At 36.1% G+C, this 13,508-nt stretch overlaps 1 protein-coding gene across 6 annotated transcripts in view; it reads left to right on the top strand.

Annotated features, from left to right (window-relative positions):
* The window catches only part of phf3 (PHD finger protein 3), an 85,871-nt gene that overhangs the window by 41,158 nt on the left and 31,205 nt on the right, over positions 1-13,508 (top strand). For all 6 annotated transcript variants that reach the window (XM_051919118.1, XM_028820749.2, XM_028820748.2 and 3 more), the window contains 3 exons: positions 628-991; positions 8,298-8,451; positions 12,533-12,671. In XM_051919118.1, the coding sequence (XP_051775078.1) occupies positions 628-991; positions 8,298-8,451; positions 12,533-12,671 (657 nt within the window). The remainder of the gene's footprint in view (positions 1-627; positions 992-8,297; positions 8,452-12,532; positions 12,672-13,508) is intronic.

Here is a 13,508-nt window from a genome sequence, read left to right as displayed (position 1 = left end):
CAGAATATTGGAAATCTCAATGTTACAGTGTAGATATCTGATGCAATTCCATGTAGGAGATAGAGTGTCAGTGTGTTTGCGGTTAACAGTGCTGAGATCGCAGTGTTTAGGAGAACAAGGTATTAATCACTTTAACTGAAATTGTTTACAAAAATAACAGTAGTGGCGACAAGAAATTAGCTACAGCTTAAAGCATATGTAGGCAAACCTGGCACAAGTACTCCTCATGTAGGATGAGCTCAATACACTGCACCAAATAGAAGTGCCGGTTTTCTGAAAATGTAGAAGGGTGCACCATATACTCCTGAAAATATAATGGCTGTATTTAAACTGAAACGTATTAGTATATTCTTAAACACAGTGAGGAAAGTGTTGTTTTATAATGTTAACATTGCTTTCATGGAAAATGAATCAAGCCGGACTAAGACAACATTTTCTTGAGCTAAGCTATAAATAATTTGTTAAACATATAAACTGCTGCACCAGTTCTAGAAAGTATGAGTTGTAATTGAATTAGTTGAGTGTGTTTCACCATTGTTTTGTTAGTCAAAACATTTAGTGAAAACATTTTGTTCATCTCAGTAGTCAACAAAATCATAAACATTTTTTTTTGTCTTACTGTTTAAGGTTCATGGTGGGATGTGGTCGCTGTGACGATTGGTTTCATGGTGACTGTGTGGGTCTAGGCCTGGCTCAGGCACAACAAATGGAACAGGAAGATGAGGAATTTATTTGTTTAAAATGCTGTGCTGAAGAAGATAACAGAGGTAAATCCAGTGAGCAAAGTCCCTCTGTAAAACAACAGCATGGTTCCCTGGAGGGGCACTTAAAACCAGAGCAACATCATGAGAGCAAGTTCATTGTCAAGCATGAAAAATATGGACAGTCGGTGTCTGTCTCTCCAGGCAGTTACAGTATAAATGCAGGAATACATGAAAAGTCGGAGCATCTAGATGACAGTAGGCAACACAAAGTAAAAATTTTCAGAAAGGTATGTACAACCTTTATTTCTTTGTTTGAATTGTTATTTTTATTTCTTTTTTGAAATAGTATTCTTTTTTTTACCAGCTAATACGATGCTGAATCTAAAATTACGCAGTTCCAGCTTGTTATGATACTGATTATATTTTGGTTAAAAGACTGTTTAAGTGCAGAACAAAGCTGTTTTGCCATAAATGAATGTTTATAGGATGAACAAAGTTGTTTTGTAGTAAAGGTTAGTCTGCTGGATTGTTTTTATGAACAGTGGTAAATTGTGGTACGTAATTTAGCTACAAGCTCGTCTCTCAATGGAAAAGATTCAAGGCTTTCTTCCAGAAAGCAACTAAAGCAATTGCAGTATAATCACCGTTAAGTACTGCATATTCATGCCATGAATCCTCTACCATATAATAAAATCTAATTACCCTTTAATTACTTGAAATTACATGATTACTGAGAAATTAAATTTTTTTTAAGTAAAAACACTCAATCTATTTCTAAATAAATTATACTTTGACTAAAATAGTTTCGCTTTGCAGTATAAAAGAAACAGGCTTAAAAAGGATATTTACTGAGAGCATTATTTGCTCAAAACTAGCCAAAACATCATATTAATGTTTGGCAAATGTACTAATGCATATATGTTTTCAAAGATGCTCAAGTTGTGCAAGTTTATTCCTTTTCCAATAATCCCAGATTATCTGACTATACAGTAATGCATTTCTTGAGCGAACTTTTCAGAATTTAATACGGTCTGCAAATTACATTTCCGTCAGTGTCAGTTTTATGTAGTTATTTTTCCACTAAGGAAGTAGATTTTGTAGTATATATTATGATTCATGCTGTACATTATAAGAGCAGCACTAACATTTTTTTAAAATCCACAATCGATTGTTTGCCAGTGGGTGACCTAAATTTATACAAATTTCCTTAAGGCAGAAACTTGCAATATTCCATTTGAAAAGCGGCACCCTTTCTGTAAGTTATTTATATCATGCAATAAATTAGGTATAGAGATTATTAGTTTCAAATTTAAATTAGCCCTTTGTGATTTTATTAACTTTATGACCTTGTCTCCTGTTGTTAAAACCTGTTTATAGGTCCACCATTTTGAGCATAATACTATAGTAGGGTTGTTACAGAATTTATTGCTTTATTAAGGTGATGTGATAGAGAAGCTTTCAATGTGTATTTATAGCTCTTTTTAGATAAACTTAGTTTATCCTATAAGTACATGACTTGCTCTACCATTGTCCGCTAGTATATGCACTGTTCAGCTGTCTGTATTTAAAGATGACTGTTGTGTTAGTGTCTAAATTTATCTTTTTCTTTCTTCAATCCAAACACATACACTGCCTTTGCTTTGCACTGCCTTCTGAGTACTTTGTGAGTACCTGAGTACCTTTCGGCTACTAGGGGTGAGGGTTTAAACTCAACTATGCAGTGTTTGGATAAATAGGCATTTTGTAGAGTGTGTTTGTGTTATTTGTTGGGTATGGGATATGAAACATTGCATTTGCCCAAATGATATTATTTTACACCAGTAATGGCATGAATACACTTGTCTGGAGCATTCATAGTTTTCCTCCTCTTTCTGTGTACGTTTATCATTCATTTGCTCAGAGGTTGATGTGCTTGCTGTTTCTTGAGCAGCTCTTCTTTTCTCCAACCTAGTGGCCTGCTTCTTCTCTTCTTTCGTCTGCATCTTTTCGTGTTAAAACTGATTAAGTCAGTTTTTATGTTGCAATTACTTAGTATGTGTTTCTTTAAGTTTTCACTTAAGCTGACCCTTAAGTCTTCAATCTGCCTCAAGAGTGATTTAAGATATGAAGAGGTACAGGAAATGATGGTGAAGGTGGTAGGGAATGAGAACGGCGTCCGTACGCATGGCCGCCCTGCTGCCTGCTGCTGAGAGTTGATTCTGTAATAAAATAAAAATAAAAAGAGGAATAACCTTGGAGATCAATCATCACCTCGAAAGTGAATAGTAGACATCACGTAGTATATGTGTACCAAATTTCAAGTCAATAGGTCAAACGGTTTACGAGCTACAGGTGATTTAATATTCTGGACAGACAAATGGTCAGCCACAGTAGCGTATTACAGTGATCCCTCGCTATATCGCGCTTCGTCTTTCGCGGCTTCACTCCATCGCGGATTTTAAATGTAAGCATATGTGAATATATATCACGGATTTTTCACTGCTTCGCGGATGTCTGCGGTCTACAGTACGTGTGCTTCCTCAGTTGATTTACCCATTTGAATTCAAACAAGGGACGCATTTGAATTCAAACAAGGGACGCTATTGGCGGATGGCTGAGAAGCTACCCAATCAGTGCCTTCGGTGAAGTTCCTGTGTTCTGCTGATTGGCTCAGCGACGGAGTGCTGCATTAACCAGGAAGTCTAATCTCACTCATTCAGCATTAATGCACGTTACTGCCACTGTTGCAGGAGCAGTGTCCAAGCGCCAACAGAAGATGCAAATGATTGCAGAAAAGGTAAAAGTTTTGGATATGTTGAAGGAAGGAAACAGCTACACCGCTGCAGGACACCATTACAGCATCAATGAATCCACGATTCTTTTTATTTAAAAAGGAGGAAAAGCATATAAGATCTACGGCCGCAGTGTCCTTTAACCAGGGTGCAAAACGAGTTGCAAGTGGACGTGATAAGGCAGTAGTCTGGATGGAATCTGCTTTAGGGATTTGGATTGAAGAGTGATGGAAGAAGTACAATGGCGGTGCTAAACAGTCGCCTGAAGAGGCTCCTTTAGAAGAGCTGTAACGCTATCCTTGGTAGTGCAGTAAAATTAAACTCATCGCTATCGGGCAAGTCGTCGTGTCATTGTTGGTGAGTAACCATAATTAATTATTTACGTACAGTACTTATTACATGTACATAGTTTAGTGTCACTGTACACACATTTTACTGTATACAATTTTCTTGCATTGTACGTATTTATTGCTGGTGGCCTGTCTGTCGTAATGGCTGTAACATATGTGATATCGGAGACGCTCGATATCTTTAAAATAATATTTAGGTTTTACTGTATATAAACTGTGTTTACATACATAATTTCAACGAATCTTACCTAATACAGTAATCCCTCACTATATCGCGCTTCGCCTTTCGCGGCTTCACTCCATCGCAGATTTTATATGTAAGCATATTTAAATATATATCGCGGATTTTTTGCTGGTTCGCGGATTTCTGCAGACAATGGATCTTTTAATTTCTGGTACATGCTTCCTCAGTTGGTTTGCCCAGTTGATTTCATACAAGGGACGCTATTGGCAGATGGCTGAGAAGCTATCCAACTTAATTTTCTCCGTCTCTCTCTTGCGCTGACTTTCTCTGATCTTGACGTAGGGGGATTGAGCAGGGGGGCTGTTCGCAAACCTAGACGATACGGACGCTCGTCTAAAAATGCTGAAAGATTATCTTCACGTTGCTACGTTCTGTGCAAGCTGCTTCCTGAAGTGACATGCTGCACGGTGCTTCGCATACTTAAAAGCTCGAAGGGCACGTATTGATTTGTGCTTGTTTGTTTTTCTCTGGCTCTCTATCTCGCTCTCTCTCTCTGCTCCTGACGGAGGGGGTGTGAGCTGCCGCCTTCAACAGCTTTGTGCCGAGGTGCTTCGCATACTTAAAAGCTAAACAGCCCTATTGATTTGTTTGCTTTTTTTCTCTATCTCTCTGACATCTGCTCCTGACTGGAAGAGGAAGATATGTTTGCATTCTTTTAATTGTGAGAAGGAACTGTCATCTCTGTCTTGTCATGGAGCACAGTTTAAACCTCCTGTGTTTCTGCGCAAATCTGTGACCCAAGCATGACAATATAAAAATAACCATATAAACATATGGTTTCTACTTTGCGGATTTTCTTATTTCGCGGGTGGCTCTGGAACGCAACCCCCGCGATGGAGGAGGGATTACTGTATCTAAGAGAATACAAAGGGTTTATGCTGTATAATTGTGCGTGAAATGTTTATAATAGTGTGGGAGAGTTTATAAGGGCTTAAAATATATAAAAATAACCATATAAACATATGGTTTCTACTTCGCGGATTTTCTTATTTCGCGGGTGGCTCTGGAACGCAACTCCCGCGATGGAGGAGGGATTACTGTATATATAAAGGTTTGTCATGCTGCCTTTACATTTGGTTTATGTTGAAGGTTCTTCCTTATGATTTTGGAGTTTGAATTTCTCCTTGACAAAATTAAAGGATTTTTTTTTTATGATTCTCGCATTTCTATATGCAGCAGATCACCCACCGGTAATCTTTTTCTAAGGCTGATATCACATTACGCAGCTTCTGGCAGTGGGATGTGTCAGGCTAGCCAACTGTAGTCTCTGACCAAGACATGGGGCTTTGAGTTTAAATGACTAAAAATCGCTGCCTATGTAGCAATCATACGGTAACTGTTCATTACAGTCGTGCTTGCTCCTTTTTGCCTGCCTAAGGTACAGTAGATGGAGGATCGCTGGAATCATCTGGTAGAGGGGTTCTTTCATTGGATTGGTTGGCCCAGTGCTGACTCAGCTGTGGAATGGCCAATAGAGGGAGGCAGCTTGATGGCCAAGGTCTTCAGGACTCTGAACAAATTCGAATCATATTATGTGATATCATCTACTGTTGTATTCTGCTCTGTACTTGTAATATTTCTATTGCACTATTATATTGTATTGAGGATGACCTGTGTTCTCTTCTGTGTATTGTATTTTATTTACCCCTATTTTGTAACACCCACTGCACGCCCAACATACCTGGAAAGGGGTCTCTCTTTGAATTGCCTTTCCCAGAGTTTCTTCCATTTTTTTTTTCCCCTACAAGGGTTTTTTTTGGGAGTTTTTCCTTATCTTCTTAGAGAGTCAAGGCTGGGGGGATATGAAAAGGCAAGGCCTATTAAAGCCCATTGTGGCACTCCTAGTGTGATTTTGGGCTATAGAAAAATAAAATTGTGTTGTATTGTATTTCACTGACTGCCAATTGTGTGCTGTCAGTATGAAGGGTTAATACCTGCAGCAAGTTCAGCAGCAATCTCAGCCCTTAATTTTTTTTCCTATCCATTATGGTATGTAAAACATGAGATATAGACAAGCTTTTGTTTGGGTTATGAGGTTTAAAGTCCCATTGCTGTCTAATGGAACTGGCACTCTACAGATAATTCAGCTGCAGTATAAGCCGTTAATTTCTTTTTCCAATAAGTTTTAGTACATAAAACGTGAGATCAAAAAGACAAGCCTCTCTTTAGTTTGTGAGGTTCAAAACACATATATTCTTTATTCCTTGTCTCTACATTTTATACTTCATACTTCTGAATGAGAATTCAATGGTTGTCAGCTCTTCTGCGCACATAGCCTTAGCCTTCCCTTCCTACTAAAGACAAAATCAAACCTGTTTGATTTTATTGTAGCAAGTATTGGACCAGTCAGAGTGAGTCACTGGGTATATCGCATTAGGAGGTCTGCTTCATGTAAACATGTCATCGACTGCATCCAACGTGCTAAGATAATGTAAATTGAGGTTACAACTATAACTGCTGGAAAATATGTCTAATGTGATTTAGGCTTAAGTGGACCGATGACTTTCAGAAAGCATTTTTTCCCCCAGAGCTATTTAAACATCTCAATGCTAATATAGTTATTGGTGTATTAGAGGACTGTGTCACTGGTACATTCAACTGCAAGACTACCTATTAACTTGTACTTCGTCATTGCTTATGTCACCAGGCTGCTGTACAAGTAGAGGGAAACTGATACACATTATAGGATGGCAATCTTTTTTTTGACTGGATATCATTGATACAGTTAAGTATCAACAAGTATTGGTGTTTTTGTTTGGGATTTAATTTTTTGATTAAACTGCATAGGATAGTCATACGGACATGCAGCTTTCTGGCTTTATGAATTTATAATATCTTGGATTTTGGAGAGCCTCAATGGTTTGCCTGGTTCTTCTAAGCAATGTATGAAGCTGTGGCATTTCTTAGAGTGAACTAATTAGCACAAGCCTCATTTCCCTCACAACTGACTGAATGCAAAGTCTTGTGGTATTCCTTAAATATGTTGGTTTTCTTTGCTTTGGCTTATTTTACTTCTAACTGCATTGTTTATCTCTGCAATTGAAAATACAATATATATACTGAAATGGAGTATTTATTAGTAATAGTAACACAGAGGAATATACAGTAGTAAAACAAAGGACATCGAGACTCTGCTGTCTATCTGGGCGACATTCACAGGTATTTCAGTCCCTGTCTTGCTGATGCTCTGGCTCACCCCATCCCAACCCCACCAGCCATATCCTATACCCCAATTCAACATACTACTTAAGCATTTACTGCATGATATTCTGTCTGTAAGACTCTGTGTCTTGTTATCTTTTCCACCACTAACACTAATCTTACAGAGTTTGCTGCACAGTTCAAAATTTACTGAGTGTATGTTTTGTGATAACTTTAAACCACACCCTGGGATAAATTTCAACTAAACTCAAATAATTTTTCCATTGGTAAAGTGGGTTTATAAAGCCTTAAGCAGCATTACCTACTGACAGTCCTTGAGACCACCATGCCATAAATCTTTCATAGTCTGATTACAGTATGTTTTCCTGGATGTTGCCCTTAAAAAAAAAAAAAAAAAAAAAAGCAACATGGTTCCACTTCTTCTGACATGGGACTAAGTTGCTGTCTATCAGCCAGGAAGTGTTTCAACCCTGCTAGCTTCCCATGGCCTCACCCTATTCAGAATTGTTCTGGGATCCATGCAGCCTGCTGGTTTGTCGACCACTCAACTTTGTATGACTTGTCCCATGTGTCAGATCTTTCTTCCTCTTCTTCACTACTACTGGTTAGGTTGTTGTCCTTCTGGATCATCCACTACATTAGCAGTGCTCTTTCTTTGTCATGTCCTTGTTGGACATGTATCACTACTATTTAAATGTGTTTTTCTAACCTTCTTACAGCTCTGCTAGGTTCTGTCCCAAACTTATGCCAAACAATAATCTCAAATATAATTTTTAATACTTGCAGTTTAAATTTATTGCCCCATTATATTTGCCATCATATTTTGAGTTTTTTCTAAAGATGTCATTGATTAGTGCAACTATTTGAAATGTATGCATTAACTATCAAAATGTGGCATCTACGTTTCTGTAGTTTACATGCTTTTTTATGTAAGAATGAAACTTGGTAAGTGAAATAGTGTTGAAATAAGTCATAAGTTACTAAGGTGCCATTTTGAAAAAGTGGACTTTTTATTTTCAGAAAGACTAACTCATGCAGAACCATTTCTTTTAAATTCTTTATTAAGGATTCAACAGAAAGAAGAAATTCAGCTGATAACAAAGAATTGGAAAACAAAAAAGTGAATTTATTGTCCGACTCTAAAACTGGACATACACAATTGAAAATGCGTCAGGCATCGGGCGATCGAAGTGGTCATGGAGATAAAGTAGTGAAACAAGGTGAGCGAATTAAACAATTTGATCAGCAAAGTTTTTAAATAAGTAAAAGTAAATTAGTGCCTAACCAGTACTGATTTTTAAGACAGATAGCGATAATGATGTGTGGGCAGCAAAAGTAGTTGACTGCCGGTGCAAAATGTACTGAATTTCTGGTGTATTAGTTAAGGAAAAATGTGCATAAAAAATCATGTATGGTGTTTTCACATAAGCATGTGTTTCACGTAATATTTAAACAGATTAAATAAGTTACTAATGATAACCATTGTCAAAAATTGTAATGGTCTTTAGAAAACAGTTTCACAACTCTGAAAATAGTCATGCACTTTAATCTGAACCTTATAAGTACATTTGCTTAACTCATTTTAACTCTGTCTCTTGTGCTCTGTGTTCCTCTTTCTGAAAGGAGCAAATACCATTTGTTTACACAAAAGACAAATCAAAGTCTCAATATTTATACTCCACCAATGGCATATTGTAGTTGAAAATGCAGAGTATTTGAAAGGTTGGCAGATTATTTTATCTACTGAAAACCTATACACAACTGGATATATCAAAAAGAATGCTTTATTCATTTTTATAAAACTACATGAGTCATGATCAGTTTAAATAGTTAAAAACTGAAGATTTTTGCAAAAACAGTATTGTTTATTTAAATAACAGAAAAACAATGTTTGTTCATAAATATGACCAGTTTATTTTTTTACTCCATTTGCTGAAAGAAGAAAGAAATATTAAGATGTACATTCAGTTAGAATGTATTGCAGGTAAACACATGAGGGTTAGGTGAATTGGTGACACAAAACTGGCCCTGGTATGTGTGTGTGTTCACCCTGTGATGGGCTGGCAGTTTGTCCAGTGCTTGTTCCTGCCTTGTGCCCTAAGCTAGCTGAGAGACTCCAACCCTTTCCCTGACCCTGGTCTAGATTAAACAGGTTAGAAAATGACATGATATAAACAACATACATACATCACAGAGCTTATCATGCAGTACTAAGTGCTGTCCCAGCCCAGAGCATCAATCCTTTGCTGGGTTCAGGAATGCTAACATTCACACTCACACTCCGTTGAAATCCCTATTAAACGTTGTTAACCTGCACATCTTGGAGGATGTAGGTGGAATACTAGAACACCTGAATAAAAATCCTCAAAGACACAAATCTGCTGGATCTGTAAACCAGCAAAATTAACCCCCGTGCTGTCTTGCCACTCATTTAAAAAAAAAAAAAGTTTCAAGATGTCTTTTCACCAAGAAAGTAAAAGAAAATCAACAGAGGTGTTTACTAAGGCTTCTAACAATAAAGAATCTTATCTTAAGATTTGAGAAAGTATAGATTCTTACTCTGGCAGCTATCTGCCTGTGTAAACTTTCTTAACTTTTAGACAGATAAGTCACATAAGTTTCACACATTTTCTCACAGCTTATACAGGACCAAGAAGGATAAAGTAACAGGCTGAGAATGTGATTAAAATATGGTGGCTCTGAGGCTAGGGATCTGCACTTGCAATCGGAAGGTTGCCGGTTCGAATCCCGTAAATGCCAATAGGGACTCTGCTCTGTTGGGCCCTTAAGCAAGGCCCTTAACCTGCAATTGCTGAGCGCTTTGAGTAGTGAGAAAAGCGCTATATAAATGCAAAAAAAAAAAAAAAAAAAAAAAAATTAATTATTATTATTATTAAAATATTATTAAATATTTTTTTCTTCCCTCATTACAACTATACTGTATGTAAAAGTAAGGTTTAACATCAAAAGTGTTCTTTGATGTTTAACAACTCATAAATTCACAGGCAGACAGACATATTGGGAAGGTTTCTTATCTGCATAAAAAAACGTGATCAGCTTTGTGGACTCTTTTGAAAGCTGATAGGCTGAAGATTTTTAGTTGTCTTGTTGTAAAAAAGATACTCACTTTGATGTGAAAGCACACTGTCAAATTGACAACAAGCACCAGCTGGTATGCATTTATTGACAGAGATTGTTCTACCAAGCCATTGCTGTGACTTACAGAGGCTATTTTCTAGGGTGTTGTACCGTGTTAGTCATTATGGATATAGTGAGACATTAAGCAGAATGACACCTTTTATTGGCTAACTAAAAAGATTACACTATGTAAAGCTTTTGAGGCAACTCAGTCCCCTTCCTCAGGCAAGATGTAATCCTCGCCTGAAGAAGGGGCCTGAGTTGCCTCGAAAGCTTAGCCAATAAAAAGGTGTTGTTTTGCTTAACTTCTCACTAGAGGCTATTTACCAAATATCTGCTTTTTTGAAAGCTGACTCTGGATTTCAGAAGTCAGACTCAATAACAACTTGCACATCACTTTCATTCTATAACAGGCTCTCAAATGGGGGACAAGCACACATTCTTCTCTAGACACTGACGTTCAAGTGTTATATCAAGCAATTCCCATGGCACACAGACAAATGCACAACTATTTGAAAGTTAAACTGCTGCTCTTTGTTACTGGATACATTTCTGACCTTTGAAACAAAGTTGACCTTAGATGTTTAGGGAAAGCTTCCTGCGTGCTTGGAATAGACTGTGCATTGGCAATTTTAGTAGGCTGTGAAGACATCGGGGAAACACAGAAAATCATGAAATCTGGCATTTTAACAAGAAAACTGTGAACTTTAAGTATAACGTTTTAGTCTGGCTGGTCTAGAGTTGCTCTTAAACATTACTGATCATCCCATGAAATTCACAGATCAAGCTGACCTGAAGTTAGTTCATGGTAGGGCTTCAGAATAGCTTGTTTTGAAGAATGCCTGTATATCTTTCTCTCTGGAAACAATTACGTTGAGCCAATAGTGTGTTTGAGGTTTTGTTAGCAAAATCACTGAATAGTGCAATAAAATATTGTTTTTTGTTTTTATTTTTGAACTTTTCACAATCATTTATACTATTTCAGTTTTTAATTTTAAGCATCTGTCTTGTTTAACAATGTCATATTTATGTTTATTATTTTATGTTTGCAGATTTTGAATTTCAGGTTCTTGTATTTAAAAATCAGGGCTTGCTTGGAAATGAAGTATGTACTAAGTTTTGTAGCTCATTGATTGTTTTGGAGTATTAACAAATGGACAGATTTTCATTTTGGATAAACACAAATGCATTTTGATTTAATTGTTTACATAATAGTGTTGTTTTAATCCCTACAGCTTTAGAATATGTTCATTTAAAAAACTTAAGTGTGAGGGTACAGTACAGTTGTTTATCCACATTGTATACAGTTGAAATAGATGTGGTAAAGTGATGTAATCCTTGTGCATCCCCAAACCAGAAATTTTAATTGAAATTGACAGCCTTGTAGTTTTCAAAGTTCATTGACTTAGCAGTGCCCTGCACTGAATAGAGATGGAAATAGAAGTCCTCATATGGCGTGGTCCCACGTCTGACTATTAATCTAATTGAAAATCCAGACAAGACAACAACAATCATGTTGTTCATGATCATTTCTAGAATCATGGACAAAGATGGATCAGTTGTGTAAGGAGGATTATGCAACTGTTTCTCCTTCACAGTGTACAAGACTTCTTGTGCAAAAGGTTACTGGCCATTACAGCTGCTAGTGATAGTTCAAAAAGTACTGACCCAGTTTAAATAGTAAACAAAAGGAGGGTATTAATTTATTGACTGTAATCCTCTGTGATTTTTCTTTCTTTCTTAGAAGCTCTCTATAAACTCACAAATACTTTTCCCCAATCTAATGCTTGAAACTCACAGAATGTGACACTCTTAGATATGGAAAAAGGATTAAGAGCTTAATTCTTTTTCCAGACATTTCTTCAATTGAACAAAATACCTTGCATGTTGGCATTCACTAAATAATTTGTGATTTAATAATTTTAACTACAACAGTACACACAGTACTGTTATTAATTAATCAGAGCTTAAATGTTATCAAGCACGGCTACATTAAAACTACATTTTATAAATTGAGTTTTTGGAGGTTTCCTGTATTTTTGTGGTGTTTTAAAAAAAAAATGATAATACTCTAAAAGTGCATTGATAATTAACTGATGAGATTTATAATTGCATCTTCTTGTTCTGAGTTAAGTGTTGCTTGTTGTTTGTTTTTCTTCATAGAATCAAATGAGAAACATGATATCAAAAAGAAGAAATTAGAAAAGTCTTCAATTTCATCACCTTCAACAGCCAAAAAACCTTCAGTTGAAGAAATAAGGCAGAACGTAAGGGAGTCCTTGAAAGATATACTTGTTAAAAGGTATGTGTTTTATATCTCAAACAAAAGCTCAGCATTTCTTTAATTATTATTTATGCTTTTTTGTACTTATAAGTATTCTTTTAATGCATAACACTTGTAAATGTTGTTTAATGATACGTGTCCTTTATTAAATATATTAATTACAGATAATCATGGAAAGTGAAGGAAGAATATATGGTGGCAACTGGTTAACTTAGAAATTGGCGATTGAACTGGTTATGGTGATGATGATGACATAGGTATAAAAATATAAAGTACTTGCTAGACAGTTTTGTAAAACAAAGGTCTGGGTTTTGTATATAATGCAAGGATCGTTCATTCACATACATCTGAAGTATTCCAGCATATTTCTGTCTTACAGTTCACAAAATGTTGGTAAAGTGCTAATAGAAGAATATTAAAAAATGAATGGTAAAGTCAAATGCAGATAAAAAAAAAATTGATTTGTCTTGCTTCTATATATAAATTTTAACTTATTTGAATAAATCTTATGAAGTTCTGGTTGGTTTAACCTTAAAACATGAAAGCTCTGATCCAAGTCTGATGTAAAATGGTCCACATAAAAGAGGATTATTTTTTGGTCCAGCAACACTGTATAGTATACCATTATATTGTTAAAAGTCAGTGTTGCCAAATACAGGATTTTAAGCTTTCTTTCTTCAAATTCTTTCCTCATATTTTATATATTGAGGAAATAATATTTTTATGAAAGAATGCTTGAGTTTGCATGTGGTAAAGCATTTTGTGAACTCTGTAACTTGATAACAAATGAACCACGTCTTATAAAATTTTCAGCTTCAAGCTTTTAAAGTTCAAAGTTTTCAAAGCTGATGCTTA

This window comes from Erpetoichthys calabaricus, chromosome 15, assembly GCF_900747795.2.
Source record: "Erpetoichthys calabaricus chromosome 15, fErpCal1.3, whole genome shotgun sequence".
NCBI lineage: Eukaryota > Metazoa > Chordata > Cladistia > Polypteriformes > Polypteridae > Erpetoichthys > Erpetoichthys calabaricus.
Note: the sequence above shows the minus strand (reverse complement) of the source record. Positions and strands in the feature narration are given on the sequence as shown.